The sequence below is a fragment of the Vipera ursinii genome (genome assembly GCF_947247035.1).
Source record: "Vipera ursinii genome assembly, chromosome: 1".
NCBI classification, from domain to species: Eukaryota; Metazoa; Chordata; class Lepidosauria; order Squamata; family Viperidae; genus Vipera; species Vipera ursinii.
Window position 1 is genome coordinate 140,304,275 of NC_139512.1, and position 24,123 is coordinate 140,328,397.

General features: G+C 37.6%; 1 protein-coding gene across 1 annotated transcript in view; it reads left to right on the forward strand.

Moving 5' to 3' along the window:
• The window catches only part of KYNU (kynureninase), a gene marked incomplete at its 3' end in the record, with an annotated part of 113,562 nt that overhangs the window by 56,481 nt on the left and 32,958 nt on the right, over positions 1–24,123 (forward strand). Inside the window, exons 4-7 of the mRNA XM_083348754.1 lie at positions 2,168–2,229; positions 4,688–4,759; positions 6,745–6,819; positions 13,908–14,054. Coding sequence (XP_083204880.1) covers positions 2,168–2,229; positions 4,688–4,759; positions 6,745–6,819; positions 13,908–14,054 — 356 coding nt within the window. The remainder of the gene's footprint in view (positions 1–2,167; positions 2,230–4,687; positions 4,760–6,744; positions 6,820–13,907; positions 14,055–24,123) is intronic.

A 24,123-nucleotide genomic window follows, 5' to 3' on the forward strand; every position in this document is an offset into this window, starting at 1 on the left:
ATTGCTAGTTAATAGAGCGCCAATGAAAAGTATTTAGAAAGGAACAGAAGGGAAATCAAAAGAGTTATCACCCGCTACCCCAAGACATACCCAATTCCAGCAACCGTTCCTTACATATTCTACCCTCCAGTCTCCTAATCATCTTTGTTGCTCTTCTCTGTACCCTTTCTAGAGTCTCAACATATTTTTACATCGTGGTGACCAGAACTGGATGCAGTATTCCAAGTGTGGCCTTACCAAGGCATTGTAAAGTGGTATTAATACTTCACGTGATCTTGATTCTATCCCTCTGTTAATGCAGCCTAGCACTGTGTTGGCTTTTTGGGCAGCTGCAGCACACTGCTGGCTCTTATTTAAGTGGTTGTCCACTAGGACTCCGAGATCCCTCTCACAGTTACTACTGTTGAGCAAGGTACCACCTTTACTATACCTGTGCATTTGGTTTTTCTTGCCTAAATGTAGAACCTTATTGTTTTCACCACTGACTTTCATTTTGTTAGATAGTGCCCAGTGTTGTTTGATGCCATTCTTATTTCTTAACAAGGCTGTATTTTCAATAGAAGACAATATAGGCTTTTCTGATTAGCAGGTATATCTTCATCTAGATTGCGAGGGATAATAGTTATTTCCTTTTTAATATGAACTCACTTGTCCTTTTGATCTCTTACCAGATCAACTAATAGAAATTGGAATGGATGTTGCTATTCATAGTGTGTTGGGAAAATCCATTAGTAGTGGCTGTGGTGTCCATTTAGCTGTGTTTTTAATAAGATCAGAATTCTGGATTCCGGGGTCAGAACCAGTTATAAATCAGTGTTATATTTGCTGTAATAAAGTTTTGAGCAAGCTTGAAGCAAAGTCTTCATTTTTATTGGAATGTATTTTGCAGTGATCATTCTAATAAAAGATTGTTGCCTTTAGCACAGTTGGAAGTCCTCAACTTATAACAGCAATTGGGGCCTTAATTTCCATCACTAAGTGTTGTGACCATAAATGGTGACTGCATCGCTAACAACAATCCCTGCAGTTCCAGTTGTTGTTGTTAATCAAATCCCATATCGATAGTCGAGGCAACTTCCTGCCAGCTTCCCACAACCAAAGTCAGTGAGGAAGCCAGCAGAATGTTTTAATCCCAGGCTGGCAGGCAAGTGGCTACTGCCAGAAAAATACAGGAGAGGGTCAACAAGTGTGTGTGAGGGTTGGGTGGGGAGGGTGTGTGAGAAATGGGGTTGGGGAGGGTGTACAAGAGATGTAGGTCAGGGAGGATGTGAGGGAGTATACAAGAAGCACGGCACAGGTTGGGTAGTATGCAAGGGGATGTGCAAAGGCCATAGGTTGGGGAGGTTGCATTAGAAGCACAAATACAGTTGTGGGAAGATGCATGGGTGGGGGAGATTGATCCCAGTGAGTTGCAACTTGCCCTGCCAGCTTCCAAATAGAATTTCTGGGGAAGCTGGCAGGAAAAGTTGTAAATGGTGATCACATGATCACAGTGTGTTGCAACTGGTCATAAGTGTGATCTGGTTGCAAGGACCCAGATTGTGATTTCGTAGCTGCAGGGAAGTTTGGATGGCCAGAACTCTGAAGACTGATCATAACTGGCATTCACTTAGCACAGGGGTGTCAAACTGCCGGCCTGTGGGCTGGATGTGTCATCAGGAAACCGCGCCCACCCCATTGCCAGCAATGGTGAAAAAGGTCCGATACATTGTGCGATGTCATGTGATGTCGTGAGTTTGACATGTCTGACTTAGCTGTAACTTTGAATAGTTGTAAGTGGAAGACTACCTTTTAATTCTTCATATGGAAAATGTATTTTTAGACAAAAGCACATTCCTGCTGAATTTGAACAACGTGTTCATGATGAAAGCTAATCAACAGATGGATTTTAAGGAAGGAAATCTTGCTGCCTCATTATCTACTTCATTTGCCACACTAGACTGATAAAAAATAAATATTTTCCTGCTAAAGTAGCGTATTGAGCTGGTCAGGGAAACATTTTTGTTTCATTGGTCCATTGTGACACATCAAAGACATATTTACCTTTCAGTCATTCGAGAGACTTTGACAGCGAGCTCATATCATGGGGGTTTGAACTTCATTGGAACACACCTTGCGTAGGATAAAAAGGGAAAAAAAAAGAAACATCTGTGTAATTGCTTTTCAGGGGCTCGTAATGAAGAGGTAGCATTAATGAATGGTTTGACAGTTAATCTACATCTCCTAATGGTAAGTCACAATAACCTACATAGTGTCTAGCTAGATGAAACCATGCAATAGATAGTCCAGAATTTGTTCGTGCATCTGTTGAGACATCAATACAACCTGGTGCCTCTAGCTGAATTAAAATTTGTCCCTTGGTATTTGGTTTAGGAATTCTGAAGTGTACTAAAATAACTATCGTGGCTTTACAAACAAGCCAAAAAAACAAAAAAGGGGCTATGCAAATCTAATGTGAAGATTGACATAAGTGATAGTAGTGATGGCATGGACTGAAGTGACTCATTGCTTGCCTTCAAATACCAGGAATAATATATTGGGCTGTCTAATTAAAGTGCTTTGACATGGAGCTAATCAACACTTAGCTTTCAAATGTCATGGAAACTGTCCTAAAACAATATATGCAAGGATGTACTTACAAAGAAGAAATAGATAGAAGATAGCTCCCAGCTCCTACGTTCATCCTCCACCTATTTTGTATCTCAGGACTGTGGGTTTGGTAGATATTAACTATCAGATAATAGAAGAAAGTAGTAAACCTCCTGTTCATATAAGTCTATAATAGGATAGCCTTGATCTTTGCAAAAAAAAAAACCCAAGCATGCCTTAAATATCAGGTTAACAATCATCTGTTCAAAAATAGGTTATATGTATTTTTAGTTTTTGAAAATTTAGCCCAAACTCACTGAATCTTATTTCTCTGTCATTTATTTATGGCCCTCAGCATTTCCCCCCTATTTTTTATATTTGGCAGCTCAGTTTCTCATATTATTTAGAGAAAAATGGGAAACTACTTTTTTCTAGAACCATCTTTTGATTCTGGTCCAAAGTGCAATGCCCAGCCTTTGATACGATTGAAGTTAAATTTGGCTGTGTACTACGGCACCAAATCAGGCCTAGATGGGTATATGTGATTAGTGCATGTGTTTATTTTTTAAGCATATACAGTAGAAAATGTTGGTTTCTAAATAACATCAACAGATTTTTATCAGGCACTTTAAAGCAGAATTTAAAAGTATGTATAACTTTTGCTTCCATGTGTCTCTCCAAAGTGACATTTTGATTGTTACCCTGACATTCCTCAGAAGCTGTTACAATGCAGAGTGACTTATTGGCCAAGAAGTGATGGAGTTATTTCTTTCAAGTTTCCAGAAGTAAAAGGGACACAAAACTTTAGGGATATATAGAGTAGAATTACCTTTCTGCACCTTCTGACAAACAGTATACCACTACCTGTATAGACATTGATCTTGTATAGACGTTGAATAGAAATAGATCATAACAGAATAATATAGTGACATTTCTATCTAGCACCTCATCTTTTCATAAAAGCTTTCTGAAAATTTTTATATATGATGTGTTTATATATAAAACACATGATATCTTAAAATAACTTGTTCTAATCTATTCTTAAGTAACATTCTAAAATATACTAGATTTTACTCCATCCTATATGTTGTAAGAGGATTTGTGGTTGTTTTTTTTACAATTCTTTTATTAGACAGGTCAGGCAATATATAAACAGATGTGGCTATACTGTAATGTTCATAAACCCTCTTTTTATACAATGCTAGTTAAAGTAGAGGGACGTGGTGGCTCAGTGGGTTAAGACGCTGAGCTTGTCGATCAGAAGGTCGGCAGTTTGGCGGGTCGAATCCCGAGTGCCGCGTAACAGAGTGAGCGCCTGTTACTCGTCCCAGCTTCTGCCAACCTAGCAGTTCGAAAGCACGTAAAAATGCAAGTAGAAAAATAGGGACCACTCCGCTGGGAAGGTAACAGCGTTCCGTGCGCCTTTGGCGTCTAGTCATGCCGGCCACATGACCACGGAGACGTCCTCAGACAAATGCTGGCTTTTCGGCTTTGAAACGGAGATGAGCACCGGCCCCTAGAGTCGGAAACGACTAGCACGCATGTGCGGGGGAACCTTTACCTTTACCTTTAGTTAAAGTAGATAGAATTTGGTAACATTTAGGATGCCACCAAGTGCCTATTCCTATTTTAGAACAGAATTTACAAATTGACAATAGAGCAAGCAAATTGAGAAAAAAGCTGTTTTGCATTTGAATTCCTTTGACATCTTCAAGTCTTTGCTTTCCTACTGCAGTAAAAAAAATATCTCTGGAAAAATATGCTAATTATCTTCACTAACTATAAGAAAATATGTAGAACATCTGGATATCTGATTGTGTGACATAAAGAGAAACTTCTATGAATTGTTTTATAAGAGCCGTGATGGTCTACTAGTTAGAATGCAGTATTGCAGGCTAATTTGATCCTGACCAGCTCAAGGTTGACTCAGCCTTCCATCCTTCCAAGGTCGGTAAAACAAGGACCCAGACTGTCAACCACTTAGACAGGGCTATAATGCACTATGAAGTGGTATATACGTCTAAGTGCTATTGCTATCTTTTCAATGGATTAATAAATGTTTCATTTTAGATAACATAAATCTGTTTTATTTTTACAGTTAACATTTTTTAAGCCTACATTCTATCGCCATAAAATCCTTTTAGAAGCCAAAGCATTTCCTTCTGATCATGTAAGCAATTAATATTTCAACATATCTATGCTATACAATTTTGTATGTTACCTGATTATTTATTAGATGCTCTTTTTTAAAAAAAAACTTAAAAATCCAAGTTAGACACAATACTTTTGAGATTGACATTTTTTTTAATGATTGGCCTTTTTTGTTGTTGCTGTTCAAATAAAAATTGTATGGGAGTAAAAGATTGAATTGCCACACTGATTGATTAATCTTTTAAAGATACTAAGCAAGCTATTGACCTAAATCAGCAACAGGTTGTAAATGTTTTATTAATTCTTGTTGCTGTTTTACTTTATGAAACCAAATCAATACAAAACTCACACAATTAACAGTTTTACTGTATATCCCCAGATAGATAGAGAATTTCTTGTCAAGGGTGCTTTAGATTACTAAGTCAAACATCATTTGTGTGCTACAAAGTAGGACAATGGGCAGTGAATCAGAGATTTAAACATATTAATCTTCAGGTTTGTGAGTCACCACTGATATCTCAAACTTAACAAAATGCTTGGAAATGAATGAGAAATTTGTTCAATTAAACATTATAACATTCCCTCTAATAGACTTGTTATATGGGGTAATATGGATCAATTGGAATAATTTTTTACAACAAATACTTAATTGCCATTCATAAGTAATGTAACTTCCACTTTCCAAAGTAATATGTTTGGGGAAAATATTATTACATATATTCAGCATTCAAACAGTGACAGGGCTATTAAATTTGCAATGCTGTGTGGAATGCAGTTGTAAAACTGCAAAAAAAGTTATTGATGATAATCAGGGATACCAACTACAGACCTCCAATCCTAATCCTTTCTTGTATCTCTGTCTGCAAACAGAAATCATAATAGTGCTTTGTCCTTCCCAAAGTACGAAAGAATTAGAAGGAAAAAAGAAGACCTTCCCATTGAGCCTTTTCTGTGTTATGATCCAGCATTGCTAGTGGCTCCTTGGGAATGAAGCAGACAGACAGGCAGGTAGATCTGAAGTAATTGGTCTTCCATAGCCCAATCATGAGAGAGAAATGAGCAACCGAAATGGTTGTGCAATGCTGTCGTTGACATGCTGTTCCTCATCAAAAGTATCTGCCATTTTTGACATCTCCTAAACTTTCTACATTGTCCAAGGGGATGGTCAGTGATTTTTGTCCAGTCTGATATTTATGGTCTGATATTTCCCGGTAGTCTCCCAAACAAGTCCTAACTGCTCAACAGCAGAATGCAGGCAAGGTTGGACATCCCAAAGGTGCTTTTTCAAAAGGCCAGCTGGACTTTGTTTTCCCTTAAAGACATTTTGCTTCTCATCGAAGAAACTTCTTCAGTCACTGAAGAAGCTTCTTTTGGATGAGAAGTGAAACATCTTCAAAGAAAAACAAAGTCCAGTTGCCTTTTGAAAAAGCACCTTTGGGACAACCATGACTGCATGACTGAGAATCTCTGTGAGCAAGGTTGGACAACTGCTGTCATCTGCTGGGATTATGTATCAAGTTTTCTGGATTCACATATGGTATGGCTACCTGATCTGTGCTATAAAAATATAGATAACCCCAAGGTGAGCACACTCATTATTACTATCTAATGATCAATTGGATATTTTAGCCCAGGTCTAGTATCCCTGAAATATGTCGATGTAAACAATACTAGGTGATAGTGAACTAATTTATCATCACAATAACTTAGCACTATTCCTATTTTTAGAATCTAAGGAACTGGATGATACCAGAATAAATTATGTGTCTCACTCGGTATTATCTACTCTGATTCACAATGACAGGTGTTTCACCCTGACTACTATCTCATCCTTTAAACCGTGAATGCCAGTCATTCAATCTATTGTAAAACTCTTTCATGTAGACTTTGCATATCCTAAGCCTAGTGTATTAATTAATTGGCATTAATTAATTATAACAGAATGATTTGTTTTGCTTTTACATCTGTCCACTTTTTAAAAAAAAATCTCATTTTTTTTTACAGTATGCTGTTGAGTCTCAGCTCCAGTTTCATGGGCTTGATAGGGAGAAGAGTATGCTTATGATTCAACCACGAAAGGTTTGTTGAACATGATTTGTATCATGCTAGACAATTCACGGCCTTCAACATACATGAAGCTGTCAGCAAACAACTTTAAAGCATCAAAAATGCTCTCACTGAATTTTGGCAGCAAAGTGGCCAAATCTCATTGAGATGATTTTTCTTCAGCAAAAAGCCATTGTTGATACTCCTGAAACTCTTACTCAAAAATGTTACACGGTTGCAGTTTTTCAGGCCAATTGTGGTCCTTTTGGGGTTTTTTCAGGTTTTGGTTAGAAATTGGAGTAGAAAGTCTTGTGACTTTGCTGATGATACCCAACTTTTCTTTTCGACCCCAAACCACCCCAGTGAAGCCCTCGCTGTGATGTCCCGTTGCCTGGAGGCGGTTCGGGTCTGGATGGGGAGGAACAGACTTCAACTCAACCCTGACAAGACTGAGTGGCTGTGCATTCCGGCATCCCGGGACATTCAAAATGTTCCATCTCTTTCTATGGGGGGTGAGCTCTTACCCCCCGTGGATAGGGCTTGCAACTTGGGAGTCCTCCTAGATTCACGGCTTACCCTGGAAGACCATATAGTGGCCGTGACTAGGGGGGCTTTCGCCCAGGTTCGCCTGGTGCGCCAGTTGCGGCCCTATCTGGACCGGGATGCCCTGTGCACGGTCACTCATGCGCTCGTGACCTCTCGCCTTGACTACTGTAATGCTTGACTACTGTAATGCTACATGGGGCTTCCCTTGAAGACCACTCGGAGGCTCCAACTGGTACAGAATGCGGCCGCGAGAGTTGTCTTGGGAGTTTCCCGGTACTCCCATGTTACACCTTTGCTCCGCGAGCTGCATTGGTTACCAGTTGTCTTCCGGGTGAGGTTCAAGGTCTTGGTTATGATCTTTAAGTCCTTACATGGCATGGGTCCGGGTTACCTCAGGGACCACCTGCTGCCGGCGTCAACTCCCCTCCGCCCTGTGCGTTCCCACAGAGAGGGCCTCCTCAGGGTGCCTCCGGTAAGGGAATGCCGACTGGTGGCCCCCAGGGGGAGGGCCTTCTCTGTGGGCGCTCCGGCACTATGGAATCAACTGCCGGTGGAGCTCCGGATGACATCAGACCTCCGAACCTTCCGTCGCGGCCTGAAGACCCACTTATTCGAACTAGCTGGTCTGGCCTGATGGGGGAATATGGGCTTTTAAAATCGTTGTTTTTATTATTGTATTATTGTTTTTTATTTGGGCATTGGTTTAATCTTATTTTAACTTTTGTATCGTAATTTATATATGCCCTGTGAACCGCCCTGAGTCCCTAGGGAGAAGGGCGGTATACAAATTAAATAAAACTGAAACTGAAATAACTGTTCTCATCCTCATCCTTAAATCCAGTGAAAACCCTAGGAAGACAACCCCAAATTTCCTTTTTTTCAGGGTTTTACATAAATGTACTTTATACTAATGAAACTTCACATGAATTCCTTCCTTAATGTGGAGATTAGTACAAGTGTGATTCCCAGCAACTTGTTAGCCAATACCTACATACTTTTGTAGCAATGGTAACTAAATCTACTGTTAATTGCTTTTTGAAAGAAAAGTTAATGCTAGAATACTATTTTTCTAATTTTCTCTGCCTAAATTGCCTTTCTGAAGGGATGGCCTCAGGATAGTTTTTCATTAGAGGCAATAACCAGAAGGTAGAAACTCATGTGCTTGGGTGTGAGACATTAATTCAATAGACCAGACATGTCAAACACAAGGCCCGGGGGCCGGATCCGGCCCGCGAAGTGGTTTCATGTGGCCCGTGAAGCCATCTTGGAAACAGTGAGGTAACGGCCCCCACTGCCTTGGCCCCGGCCCAGAGACCCTCCTTCTGCCAGAGACCCTCAGCTCTGTCCCACTCCTGCCCAGGCCCCCATTGACACCCTTGATGCCAACGATGTAGAGCTGGCCACGTCCACCCAGAAGGCCATACGCACTTTAGCCACGCCCACCCAGTAGGCCACGCCCACCCAGGCCACACCCACTCGGCCCCCTGAAGGCAACTGCCATGCTGATGGGGCCCTCAATGAAATTGAGTTTGACACCCCTGCAATAGACACTCTTTCTCAACCTTGGCTACTTAAAGATGTGCGGACTTCAACACCCAGAATTCTGCAGCCAGAATTTCAAGGCTGAAAAAAAGTGCACTAGCCAATGCTTGACAAGCCAATACTTGACAAGGTTAAGGAAACAGAAGCAAGGGAAGACAATGGATAAGATTGATGGAATGGATGAAAGAGTTACTGGAATGTTTTGGAAATAAATTTGAATTATTAGGTATATCAAGAAGATGAACATTAGTACACACAATCACCAGAAAATGAAGCCTGGCTTGGGGACTGATAGTTATTGTATTTATCAAATATATAGAAGAGGTTTATATTTATATCTAAACAAGTTTTAGTAAAGGTTGCATATTCTATAGGTTGGAACATACCACAACTCTAAATAATAAAATAATGAATAAACCTAAGTCCCTACCTCTAGGTATCCACATGCTATAGTTTTTTTTAACAAAAACCTAGGGGTATATAAAATAATACATCATAAACTGTTATGACTGAAATATTGTCAACATATTACTGCAGTAGTGACTGTAAAGTTTCTGGTTAGGAAAGCAGTATTTTCCAGATTTATAAAAGATTGCATTCTAGTTCTTTGACTTGAAGAACTTTTGTTACTTTTCAGTAGAACTGCTGTTGACCTTTTGATTCCAGACAAAAAAGGTTTTCAGAGAAGAAACTACTCTCAAGTTCTTGATAAATGTTAAAATATAATTAAGATAATAGAAATTACTTTCAAATCAGTAAATCTTATGCCAATTTTTTTTTTGCAGTGATGTATTTAACTTAATTTGGAGTTTTCACTGCTTAATTGGTCCCTTGGTGGGGATATGTTTTACATCATCCCTTGCAGTGAGGAAGTGGAGGAGAGATGAAATGATTTTGGCTTCAAAGCATCAAAAGATCCTAGGTTTTTTTTTCCTTTATTGAATGTTTTTCCTTAGTTAATAACTTTGGAGGTTTTTTTATCTTTGGATTATTTGAATCTTATTGTTCTGAAATACAAATGCCATTGAGTAAAACATTTAATAACATTTTTGTGGGATAGGGGCTGTTTCTGGAAGTGTCAAGAGGAATATATGACTTAGCTTCAGCCATTATAATCTTTTAATCTTGTCCCTGGCATGCTGAATTTGGCAAAATATTTTAAACCCTAAGATTGCCAAATAAGACCTTTGTGTGTCTGAAGAACATAAGATATATTCATTCATTCACTCATTCCATTTACTCCTGTTCTTTTATTAGCTATTTCACCATTTCTTCTTTTCATTCCCCTAACAGTAGTTGTTTTTCTGCAAAATCCTATTCACCAATAAGCACAATGATTTATCTTCATATATTGGTAAAATGATATTTGGTATTTTTACAGCACTTTTTAAAGTGCTCTGAATGTTTTACACAGATTCTTGGAAGTCCTTAAAGGTTAAGTTTTGGGCTGACATAACTTTACTGTTAGGTCAACTTCTGAGCATTGCATTTTAACAATTCAGGGAAACTGGAAAAAATTAAGAGAAGTTTCAGAGGTGCAGAGAATAATCTTTATGAAGGAAGTCAAAGGAGCTGGACCTTGAGGACAGAAAACTCAAGAGGGGTAGGAAAGCAAATTTCAATCGCTGAAAGAATTTCACACAGAAGAAAGTCAAAAGCTGTTCTCCAAAGGGCAGGGCATTGAGGAATGGATTTCAAGTATGGGAAGGAAGTCTCCAAATGAATTTTATAAGAATCAAGAGGGTTGAACTTGACTTCCCAGCAAAGTAACTTGAAAACTAATTAAACAGCACAGAGAAATCCAGGAACTCCTGTCACTTCTTAGAGAAAAGAGAAGCCTACAAAAATGACTCCCAACAACTGCAGTGTATCAGAAGCAAAATGTTAATATAAGGTTGAAAGTTAGGAATGTGTGTAATATATATTTGTTTGCTTTATGTTATTGAAGTGGGCCAGTCCATCCTTGTGGGGCAGGGAACATAGTTTTTATTCATCCATCTCTCTGTTTCTCTCTCTCTTTCTCTTTCTCTCTGCAATAACAAATATGTTATTAAGTTGACCCCGGAAGAACATTGTCCCACACTAATGGCATAAATGGCCTGTTTCAGGTCTAAGGGTATATGATTTTATTTATTTATTTATTTATTTATTTATTTATTTATTTATTTATTTATTTATTATTTAGATTTATATACCGCCCTTTCCCGAAGGACTCAGGGCGGTTTACAGGATATTTAAAAGAAAATCAATACAAAAGTTAAAACAAATTTAAAAAGATTAAATGAAACCCTGAGAGAAAATAAAAACCCCAGTTAAAATTAAAAATTAAAAATTCTCAGCCTGCGCCAGAGAGCTCGAAGAGCCAGGTCTTCAGGTCCCGGCGGAATGAATGGAGATCGGGGGCAGTCCTAACCTCTGCGGGCAGCTGGTTCCAAAGGGTAGGCGCGCCCACTGAGAAGGCCCTACCCCTGGGTGTTACCCGCTGGCAATCTTTAACCGGCGGCACCCTGAGAAGACCCTCCCTGTGGGAGCGCACTGGACAAAGGGAGCTTGATGCTGGCAGCAGGTGTTCCCTCAGATATCCCGGACCCTAGCCATTTATTTATTTATTTATTTATTTGATTTGTATACCGCCCTTCTCCCGAAGAACTCAGGGCGGTGAACAGGGACATAAATACTAAAATACCCAAAATACAGAAATTAAAAACAAATTAAACCCTAGTACCCAAATGCAGAAAATAAATTACATTAAAACAATAATTAAAACAAAACCCGTCAGACCAGGCCAGCTTGTTCAAACAAATAGGTTTTTAGGTCGCGTCGGAAGGAGCGAAGGTCGGGAGCCATCCGGAGCTCAACCGGTAAATGGTTCCTAAATTTACGGCTTTATAGGTCATCACCAGCACCTTGAATCTTACCCGAAGGGGCAACCGGAAGCCAATGCAGCTCACGGAGTAGAGGTGTTACATGGGAGTATCGGGAGACCCCCCATCACGACTCGCGCGGCCGCATTCTGAACCAGCTGAAGCCTTTATGAATACTCTCCCCATGATTGCAGATTTATGATGCAAATTTAGATAAAATGATAGTATACTGTGAAGTGTGGGAGGGTGGATGGATGACAGACAGACAGACAGACAGACCTTCCTTGGAACTTACTTTTTCAGATAGTATGCTGCATCAGTTCTCAGTTGTTTCATTAGACAGACTCAGAACCACACAAAGCCACAAGGCCATATATACAGGTAGTCCTCAACTTACAATCACAATTGAGCCCAAAATTTATGCTGATAAGTAAGAAATTTGTTCAGTGAGTTTTGCCCCATTTTGTAACTTTTCTTGCCACATTTCTTTTTTTTATTAAAAAGTTTTATAAAAGTTACAATATAATCCCCAAAACCAACCCACCCAAAATCACCCCCTTCTCCCTCCCCCACTTCCCAGAGCTGAGTACAGGGTTACAAATATAATAATCATAATCTAACTAACATTAACCAACTATATAGATAACCAAGTTCATAATGCGCTTTAACTCCTTTTTAACATAAATACACACAAAATAAAAGTAGACATAATAATAATAAAAACATAAACAAATTAATATCCAAGTTATTAAACAATACTAATACTACTAATAATAATAATAATACCATATAATTAAAATTAATAAAAATTCCACTATAATAAACTACTAGTAATAATAACAATCTAAAATTTATTCCTAGGCTAGATGGCACTTTTTAGTCCCATATTTATTCTGAATATAATCTATCCATCTTCTCCAGACTGAAATGCATCTTTCTTGTGAATGATCCTTCAGATAAGCAGAAATCTTAGCCATTTCTGCTAAATTTGACACTTTAAACGTCCATTCTTCTATAGTAGGCAAACTATCCTTCTTCCCATATTGCCCTACCAATAACCTTGCAGCTGTTATCAAGTTCAACATCAAGTTAATTTCTTTAGTATCACAATCTGTAATAACACCCAATAAAAATAGTTGTGGAGTAAACTTTATCTTTCTCTTAAAAATCTTTTGAATGTTCCACCAAATTTTAATCCAAAAAGCTTTTATATTTCTACAAGTCCACCACATATGAAAATAAGTAGGTCTTGCCACATTTCTTAAGTGAATCAGTGCAGTTAAGTTAGTTATATGGTTGTTAAGTGAATCTGGCTTCCCCATTGACTTTGCTTGTTGGAAGGTCTCAGAAGGTGATCACATGACCCCAGGACAATGCAGCTGTCATAAATATGACCCAGTTGTCAAGCATCCAAATGTAAACCCCATTACCATAGGGATGCTGCAACGGCCATAAGTGTGAGAAATGGTCATAAGTCACTTTTTTCAGTAACTTTGAATGGTAACTAAACGGACTATTGTAAGTAAGGACTACCTGTATAACCTCATCAAATAAGAGCTGGAGAAGCTTCTTGGATGAGAAGTGAAACTTCTTCAAAGAAAAACAAGAAAGTCCTGTTGCCTTGTGAAAAGCACCTTCGGGTCAAAAAATAAGAGTTCTGTTGTAACAGAATAAATGCCCATCCAGTCCTGCATCTCTTAGTGGACTCCAGTGAGTGCCCATTAGAAACTTAAAGATATAGTTGTCTTTTGCTACTATTCCTCCATTGGTATCCCTGACTGAATGCAGAAATTTCTTGTACTTGTCATGAATAAATTCTCATGGATACAACTCCTCCATGAAAAGTTCTATGAGCTGTGGATTTGTCTTTGTATTTTTTTTAATCCAACCGATTAATTCCACCCTGAAGTATTCAGGTAAGAAAAGTATATAAGGAAGCAAAGTGAACAGTATTTTTTTAAAAATCAAAAGCTTAAGGTAATGATTACTCACTTATTTAAAAGCTTCTCTAGGACTCCTAGTTTTGTATCTCACTGCAATTTTAAGAATTTGTTTTTGATGGCTTCCTGCAGTCAGCAAGTCGTATCATAAAAAAATACATTTTGAAATAAAAATGACAGTTCCATTAGTTCGAGGGCTGATATAAAATATGTTCTAACTTTATTTCAGGGAGAAGAAACCTTGAGAACTGAAGATATCCTTGATATAATTGAGAAGGAAGGAGACTCAATTGCTGTAATTCTTTTCAGTGGGGTGCAGTACTACACCGGACAGCTGTTTGACATACCAAGGATAACAAAAGCCGGTCAAGCCAAGGTATAGTTACTGCCATGTTCCTTAGATCAGTCTTCCCAGACCTGACAGTGTGTAGATGAGTTGAAATTGCCAGTCTCATAATTTGAGTCGGCCGGGCCTGGGAGTTGAAGTTACTAGTACTTCTAGATTCGAATTTTCCCTATGCTATACTAGACTTATTTTTATGAGTAGGAATTGAAGAAAAATGTCAGTCGATAATGGTGATAGTAGAAACCAAATTCATGTATTGCTAATATTGATTGGTCAGTCCTTCTCAAATTTTGACATATATTGAAATTGATAAATAATGCTGATATTTCTGGAAAGCATTTTAAAATGCCAGTTCTCAGGCATTACAATCCAAGGCATAGCACTGAAGGTAAATTTAATTAAACAAAAAATTATATGACGCTAAGCTAGAGAGTCAGACCAATTACCATGAATAGGTTATGCAACAAAGTCCCAGAGTTATACAGATCTAAACTGTACATTTTTGTTTGGTTAAAACTACTTACTTAATTGTGGATTAGATATGCTTTCTACTGATTGGCTTATTTAATGCCTAGACAATTTGTGCATTATATATTACATAATACTGGAATGCCTGTTTACATTTGTGATGAAATTAAAATACATTTATTCTATCTAGAATAGAGACCATATTATAAACTGTAAGATTAATATAGCTACAATATTTTCATGTGAATAATGGAAATTTTGCAGATAATAAGAGAATCAATATTCTTATACTGTGCAAGTGCAGGAGGTAAGGTAGAATTGAAAAGTATCTGGTCTCTTTAATTCTGTTCCATTTCTTATCTGTGGTCTTTCAGCTACTACACCTAGAAGTGTTTAGTTATAAGCAGGTAAAATGAGAATATATATCACTGTGCAACTACATTTAATTTTTTTATATATTCCATTATTTTGATCTACTATCTATATTTTTAGTTTAAAAATTCTGGACAAACCTTTGTCCTATCCTCTGAAAAGAGCAAGCTACAAATAGAATAGAATACAATTCTTTATTGGCCAAGTGTGATTGTACACACAAGAAATTTTCTCCAGTACATAAGCTCTCAGTGTACATACAAGCAACAAGTGATAAATCATTATCATAATTATAAAATACAATTATCGTAAATCATAAGATACAACACTCAGTGATAGTCATAGGATGTTACATAAGCAGTCAACATAAATCATAATAGGATACTAATAAAAGCAATCAACATAAATCATATAAGATACTAAAAACAAAGTTATAGTCATAAGAAGCTAAAGAAATAAGTAACAGGAAAGATGAGAAGGATAATAGTAATACAGTCCTACTAGGTGGTTTCACATTCCAGGGCATAAAACAGTATTGTGGGAATTAGTTGTTTAGTAGAGTGATAGCATGGGGGTGGGGGGAAACTGTCCTTGTGTCTAGTTCTTTTGGCAAGCTTAAAACATTACAATAGGAATGGGGAAAAATCAAGGTGAAAAAATGGAAGTGTCATGGAGCTTAGGTAATGGCAGAGCATAGTTTCCTAATAAGGTAGTCCTCACTGAATGACTGGTCATATAACAACCATTTAAAGTTATGAAAGTCTTCAGAAAAGCTACTTATGACTTGTCACTGAAGTTACAGTTGGCACACATACAGAGACACAGACACACAAACAGACACACCATGGTCATATGATTGCATTTCAGGTGTTTAGCAAAACAGCTTCCATTTACAATTGTAATTAGTGACTTTTTTGCTGATTCCCAGTAGAAAATGGGGAAAAATGCCCATTGGATAGGCTGGATTCATTTAATGACCACATGATTCGCTTAACGATCATGATGACTCATATTACATCAATCATAAAAACAGTCATAAAATTGTCTCAGGTCATGTGGTGACCTGCTTAATGATTGCAACGACTTATGATCAAAATTCTGGGCTCAATGGTGCTTGTAAGTTAAGGACTACCTATATTTTTTTTCCCAAAATTCAGTTGTGTAATTAATTGCTAAAATTTACACAATTGACAGAGGACCGATTTTTGCACTGTGCAAAGGTTATTTTCCTAACCCCAACATAAAATTTTGGAATGTATTTTAGAAATAGACCACATTGCTCTTCAGGTCTAACTAGTGGTTTGTCCTGATCCTCTCAAGAAATACATTAAGTGATCACATACTCAAAATATATATTTCTGTGTGTTTTCCTTCTGTGATTTCATGTCACTGGATAGTCTTAAGGATTTCTGCATTGTGAAATACCCATTCTACAAGATTCCAGGGAACAGTCTTTTGCATCACTTCCCGGAGTTACTAGGGGATGAACTTAGAAACTTAGGTATTTACAAAGTGCACCAAAGGTACAATTCTGTAGCTCCTAAGAGAATACAGTAGGGATGTAAAATATATTGGCTTCTTGCCCTTGATTCAAAAATATATCTAGGATCACAGAATGGTATCCAATAACAAATAACTTCTGCCACCCCACTTCAGTTTCCTTCAACAGAATAGACTCTTTAGTCCTCTGGCTTATACAATTTAAACTTCATTCCCTCTAAAGAAGGGTTTTTTTTTAAAATTAATCTGTATGGTTATTGTTCTTCTATACACAAATTCCTTTCTGTAAGCTCTTTGATTTTTAAGCTTTCTGTGAAATTTTTGAAAACACATATTCCTTTTAGACTCATCTTTCAGGCTGATTGAATTTTGTAAATTTTTTCAGCAGGGCATAAAGATGCTAGAGGTAACTCTTAATTTGGGGGACCATATCACAACAAATCCTTTGGTGCTGTTGAGTACAATATTTCACATGAAAACAGGTCTGTTGCTTTTTAAAAATAGTGATATTATACATACCAGAGCAGCCAGTACAGTTAGTCCTCGACTTACAACAGTTCATTTAGCGACCGTTCAAAGTTCCAATGGCAGTGAAAAAAGTGACTTAATACTATTTTTCACACTTACAATGGTTGCAGTATCCCCATGGTCACGCGATCAAAATTCAGATGCTAGGCAACTGACTCATATTTATTTCGGTTGCCGTGTCCCAGGGTCACGTGACCCCCTTTTGCGAACTTCTGACAAGCAAAGTCAATGGGGAAGCCAGATTCACTTAACAGCCAGGTTACTACCTTAACAACTGCAGTGATTCACTTAACAACTGTGGCAGGAAAGGTCATAAAATGGGATAAAATACACTTAACAACTGTCTCACTAAATTTTGGACTCAGTTGTGGTCATAAGTCGAGACTACCTGTATACATACTGATGCAAAACCTCTTCAGCATAATTTAAACCCCTGACATGGATTCGTTTTAATGTTTTAGAAATGGTCTAGGCTTGCATTTTAACTGTCCCTGTAAGAAAAGACCCAGGGTATGTTTCCTCAGTAAGTTGCTTTTTCCTCAGCTTGGTCACATTTTGCTGCATTTTTCTTCACCAAGACTGCTATATGAATTTCTAGTGATGCTGACACCATTCGTATTCAGCTCAGCAGTTGATCAGGAAACAAGCAGATTACTGACTATATCACCTCCATGAGGTAACTCATTTTCAGTGACCCAGCCTTGGGGAATTTACTAAAAATACAGGCTCTCTGGACACGTTTCTGGGATTTGTTTTAACCTCAGGGATCAGAAAGAACAATAGTCAATTAAGTTTTCTTATCAAGAGGTCAGCAGAATTTCAGAAGGTATTGGAAATATTTGTTTTATCTCTGTGCATATACCATAAAAAAAAGAACTATGTGCAGAAAGGGAAGGGTGCATTCTAAATACAATGACAAAATTATCGTTGCATTGAGTAGGAAAATTTGCACATAGGCGGTTGGTCCTTCTCATTAAAAAAAGCACTTTAAAAATTATATGAAATTTATTCATAAAGCGTATCTTCCTTGGTCATTAAACCTTTGATTTTTCTCAAGGCACTGTAATGGTGGATTAATAACATGTTCCCTTTCATCTATGAGATATCAAGAAGTTTTGGTAGCTTCTTTGGTTGTGTTGTGTGGTTGAGTCATTGATAGCAGACCAATCGGACAGAGTAGTATGTCTGGTTTCTAGTATTTTTTGTTCTCCATAAAAATGTGGGAGGAGGGGTCCATAGCTCTTCACATAGCATTGCTCTTCTCCCATAATTTGTTCTATCTTGGCTATATTATTGAGGGTTTACCCACAAGATAGTGGCAGGTTTACATCTCTGAGAGATGAAAGAAAGCTATCTCTGCTCACACCATGAGTGGAGCCTTTCAAAAAGATATTGTGTTCGCCTACTTCTTTTTCTAATTGCTTTCAGAAATTGCTTGTTAACTGCTTTTCAGCTTTTAAAACTTGGATCAACATGTTTTACAGCACTGGGTGAGTTTTTTTCAATCCTTAGTGACAGAAGTTTTAACTACAAGTTTAAGGACTTAAAATAATTTTGGAATAAACAGCAAAAGGTTGATTAGAGCTTTGATTCTGGTAAGTTGTAAATGAACAAAGGGTTCAGGTAGATTTGAAATAAGATTTTAATTATAAGAATACGTCCCGTGAGAAAATACTTTTGTTTTGAATTCTCTTTTTTTTTAAAAAAAAAAAGTAAGATGAGACTTTGAAGGTTGGACATTAGAGAGAACCAGAAGGAGCTAAAGTTTGCAATTAAAAGAGAAGGACACTTAAATTTGACTTACTGAAACAGAATGGAGCAAAGTATTTTAATATTCAACATATTGAAGGATATTTTTGAACAATAGACGTAGAAGTTAATTTTAAGAGTCTCTGCCTCTATATGTAGGCTGTATCTAAGGAAGAGGAACAACTTTTACTTGATAAGGAGACAGAGTTGAAAGTGAATTTCTATAAGAATAAGATGGGGAAAAAAGATGCTGTATTACTATGTATGCAAAAGAAACTGGCTGATTAAAATGAAAAAAAGAATTTGCATATAACAAAGCAAAAAGGGTGACCTGGGTAACTTTCCTAGATTGGCTTTACAAAACAGACATTTTAAAGCTTTGAAGAATTTTGTGAGAAGGTACAAAGCAAAAATATGAAAAGAAATCAAGTTCTAGGACATTATTTGAATGAACTGAAGAGTAAGCTCATTAAAAATAAAAGGGAGGAACATGAAGTAAATGTAAAACAATGCAACCAACCAAGCCAGATAGGCCAATCAAAAACACAATCTACAACAATCTTGATCAAGACACTTTGGATAAAGCTAGATTAAAAAGCCAGAAAATCCCACTCCTACCTCTCAGTGCACTGATAATATTACTTAATTTGGAAATGAAACATTTGCAAGAAAAACAAGCAGAGGAAATATAAAAATTCTCACAGCATAATTCTGAGCTATGTGTACAATATGCACCAAGAGTTTAAAAAAGCTTTAACAATTTCATACTTTGCAACACAATATTAGCTAATATATGGGTGTCAGAATCCATTTATATCACATTGATAAATGTATGTTTAAAACATCCCCCCCATGGATTCTGCCATCTCCCGAGGAAGGAGGAGCGCATGTGGATTCAGCCTGCCTTAGGTTATTTCAAAGACCAAGGGAAACCTTTTAAACTGGGGGAACAAAAGGGAGGGTTAGGGAAGAAGGCATCTGGCCTGTGTCTCCATTTGAATCTCCAGAGGAAGAAGGCAATAACCATAAAGATTCGAAGTTCCCCTTTTCCCACGAAAGGGATGACGCAAAGTAAAATGATGGGGGGCTGACCAAATGGGGTTGAGGGAAGGGGGGTTGAACCGGGAACTCTTTATAAAGTTTCAATTTGTAAAACAATACCAAGTCCTGTCTTGTATTTCCACAACCAAGCATGTCCTAGTAAAAATTCCTTTTGGACTAGAACTGACTCCAAGAGTTTTTGTTTTCCTAAGACGTGGATTGGGGTGGGTCCTGACAATGGGTTTTAACGTATTAGAAGGGCTGAGAGCCACACCTTAGCCTTCTGATTTTCCGAAAATTGCTTCCTTGGCCCCTGAGGCAGTGGTGACAGTCTCATGGTTTTCTGAATGATTTTTCCCAAGTTCTTTGGAGATTTATTATTGTGGAACCATTGATATCAGAATGACTTCATCCGTATTAAATTGCATAATTAGATCTTAGTATTATCTTCTTTTATGTTTGAGGAGCTGTTCATGAGTCTTAGGTTATTATACAATAAATCCAATAAGTAAATAATAAGTGATATCATAGGAAGAGTTAAGTTGAAGTGTTGGGAAGGATATTTTTTCATACTTTTAGGTGATTAAATAGTGGAAAAGGCTGTACGAGGCCTCTGAAAGACATAGCACTTCTATATCTTTAAAATCCCTATCTAAAATAAAAAAACAAAGAAAAACAGTGTGAAATCCAGAAGTGTCAAGGGAGGTCAAGGCCAGCTGTTGTGACATAAGCTCTATCCTTTTTGTTCGTGTGCTGTGACAATGCATGTATGTATGAAAAGAATGGAGGTTATGATGCATTTTGTTGCAATCTCAGGATCCTTCTGATACCTCTGCACAAATCATACCGTATATGCAGTGCTCAAATGCTGGATTTCAAAAGAATAATTCTGATAGCTTTCTGGTGATTGAGATAAGATGGGAATGGAAGCAGTTTATTTCTGACAGAACTTCTACTTCCCATACCCACTTCTAATTTTGCCACAAATGGCATTGGAAATTGGCCATTTTGTTTCTTTGTTGGCATTCAATACAGTACAATACAAAAATATGTACTGCATATGCATTATAGGTGTGGCTGCTGCCAAATGCAAAAACTATGTTGCTTTGTTTTACTTACTGTGTTTTGCAGACAGATTGCCAGATGAAAGAAGGGTGCATTCTCAATGTGATTTTTTTTTAGAATAGAATAATAGAGTTGAAAGGGACCTTGGAGGTCTTCTAGTCCAAGCAGGAGACTCTATACCATTTCAGATAAATGGTTGTCCAGTCTCTTTTTTAAAAAAGCTTTAAGTAGAAGCCAGAAAAATATGTTTTTTACTATTTAAATTTGTATAAACTGCATTGAAATAGGTCCTTTTTGTTAGGCTCAGTTCCATGGACACTTTTAAAAGCTTTCACTCAAAAAGTCTATTTCATTATTATTTCCTTTTTTTTAGTTTGAATACCTTTCCAACAAAAGACATGAAAGAAATTAGGTTGAAATTTGAATAACAACAGTAAAAAAAAGTATTTCTTCTGTAGGAAAATATATTAGAAGGTTACTTGCTCTTTCAGGGGAATGAATGGAAAATAGATGCAAAGCAAGAGGATGTGGAAGCTGCTTGGAACAGATGAAAATCTCATGTTCCACTGTGCAGTAGAAACATGTGGAGTTAATGATAATAGGAAATAAGAAACAAATAAAAGATTCTTGGACAAAATGCCTATAAAATGCAAAATATAGGGTGAGAGAGATGTTGCATAATGCGTATAGCAGAAAAAGTGGCAAAGAATAAGTCAAAGAGAGCCAGGAAAATGGTTAAGACTAAAAGAGGGATAAAAAACTGAAAGTTATTTGGTGGATAACTTATATATATGTTAGCAAGGCAAATCATTTACACAAATATTAGCTGCCACTGCTGTGGCTACTGCCTGTAGATGGCCTTGGGCTAGGCTGAAACAGGAAATAAGATTTGTCCCGTGTCTGGGACTAAGCAAGTGTATTCTGAATGCTTAACAAACATTTCACACACACACACACACACACACACACACACACACACACACATATGTGTGTGTTTGTGTGTGTTTGTGTGTGTGTGTGTGTGTGTGTGTGTGTGTGTGAGTGAAATGTTTGCTAAGTATTTAGATTACCTTGCTAGGCCCCAAAAAGGCCACTGGCTCTTTCTCGCTTTGTTAGTTGTTGATGGCCTTGGGTTAGGCTGAAACAGGAAATAAGATTTGTCCCATGTTTGGGGCCTAGCAAGGCAACCTAAATACTTAACAAACATTTAACACATATCTCCCTTGCTTCTCAGCTAACAAAGCGAGAAAGAGCCAGTGGCCTAAAGGTTAGAACAATTGCCTAAGGTGCAATCGGCCCAGGCTCGAATATCAGAAGGGTATGGCTGACTGATGAGAACAAATAAGTTTGAAATGCATATCAGTCTCCCTTTAATTCTTTGTTAGCAATCCAAAAAATTTACACAAATATGAGCTGTCACTGTGTGACTACAGCCTGTGGATGGCCTTGGGTTAGGCTGAAACAGGAAATAAGATTTGCCCCGATACACACACACACACACACACACACACACTAAGGGGTCTGATCAAAGAGCTAAGGAAGGCTGAGTGCTGAAGAATTGATGCTTTTGAATTGTGGTTCCGGAGAAGACTCAAGAGTCCCTTGGACTGCAAGGAGATCAAATCAGTCAATCCCAAAGGAAATCAACTCTGACTGTTTTTTAGAAGGACAGATTCTGAAGATGAAGCTCAAATACTTTGGCCACCTAATGAGAAGGGAGGAATCATTGGAAAAGACCCTGATGTTGGGAAAGTTTGAAGGGAAAAGGAGAAGGGGATGGCAGAGGATGAGATGGTTAGATAGTGTCATTGATGCAATGAACAAGGCAAACTCCAGGAAACAGTGGAGGATGGGGAGGGGCTGGCGTGCTGTGCTCCATGGGGTCACGAAGAGTCTGACATGACTTAGCAACTAAACAACAACAAAAGAAGAAAAATAATAAAAAGGATATCATAAATGTAAAAATATTAAAAGCTAAATTAATTATTATTAAAATATGGAAGTGGTCTGCTATTTGAATGGTTGTGTGACTTGTTTTAAGGTGTTTGAAAGAAGATCAAACACCTTGACAGAAGAATATAATTATTGTTCTTCTGTGCAAAGGGAAACATAGCAAGAGTGAATGGCAAGACTACAGAGGAATTAGTTGTTTTCTTTGTTAAGGAGAATTCCAGTGTGTTGATTTAGAGAAAATTTGTGATAAACGAAGATTAAATCCCAAAACAAATACATGAAGGAAGAATAAATGAGTGAAGAGTAGGGAAAAAAACCAAGAAAGTCTTGGGTTAATGATATCACTAAAAAAAGAGAAGTGAGAACTTGTATGGACCTGGTGGCAGAAAAGATGGTTTGCAAGGATAGTAACTCCCGGAGAGGAATGAATATTGATGATGCAGACTAGATTCAGCCTGTTTCATTTTCTGTTGATATATTTCATGATTGAAATCTCTTTGATTTATTATTTCTTATTTGTTTTCTGTGCTTTGCATAGTACCAAGGGATAGAATGATAGGCATGCTTGTATTTTCTGTCAGAACACAACCAACTTGTAAATGTTCTAGCTAAGGCTGGCCTAGCCAAGCTTGGAACACAGTGTTTTGTTTATTTTCCATTTGCCCTATGCACGTCCCTGTGCATTATATATTCTAAAGGCATCTAGTATTATGAAAATCAACTGGCCAGCCTTGAAGAAATAAATATCTCATATATATTTCCAGGGGAATATGCTGCAATTTTGTTTTGCATTAGCCCTTGTGCTGAACCTTGGAGTGGGGGGGGAGGAGGAGGAGGAGGAAGTGGCGGTCAACAAAGACATGTGGTACAGAGGCTCCTCTTACACTGAGGGATTTAAGGAATATCATTGTCACTCATTGACAGATACTTGCTAATTAAGTTATTTTCCTTTTCTTTTTTCAAATCAGTTTCTTCAGTTTCTTTCCAGTGTAGTGGTAACTATATGTAGACATCTTTACTGTAAAATGTTAAATGAAGTAAATAAGCTTGAAAAATCATCTCAAATTATTTCTTTATTATATAACTCAGTCAACACTTCCTGGTCAGATCTCATTCTCTAGGCATTACTATGCAGCTGGTTTAATTTCAAGCACATCCCATCACCATCCAATTGTCTTGCTTTTGTTACAGGTTCTGTTTCCCTGTAAATCAGGGGTGCCAAACTGCTGGCCCGCGGGCCAGATGTGTCATGCAGAAACCACGCCCACCCCATTGCTGGCAATGGAAAAAAATTGCAATACGTCACAACACGTCACATGACATTGCGAGTTTGACACCCCTGCTGTAAATTGTGTAGGATTGCTTAACAGGAAGGCATGCTAGTATAGCTTCAGATCTTGTCTTTCTGATTTATCTCATCTTA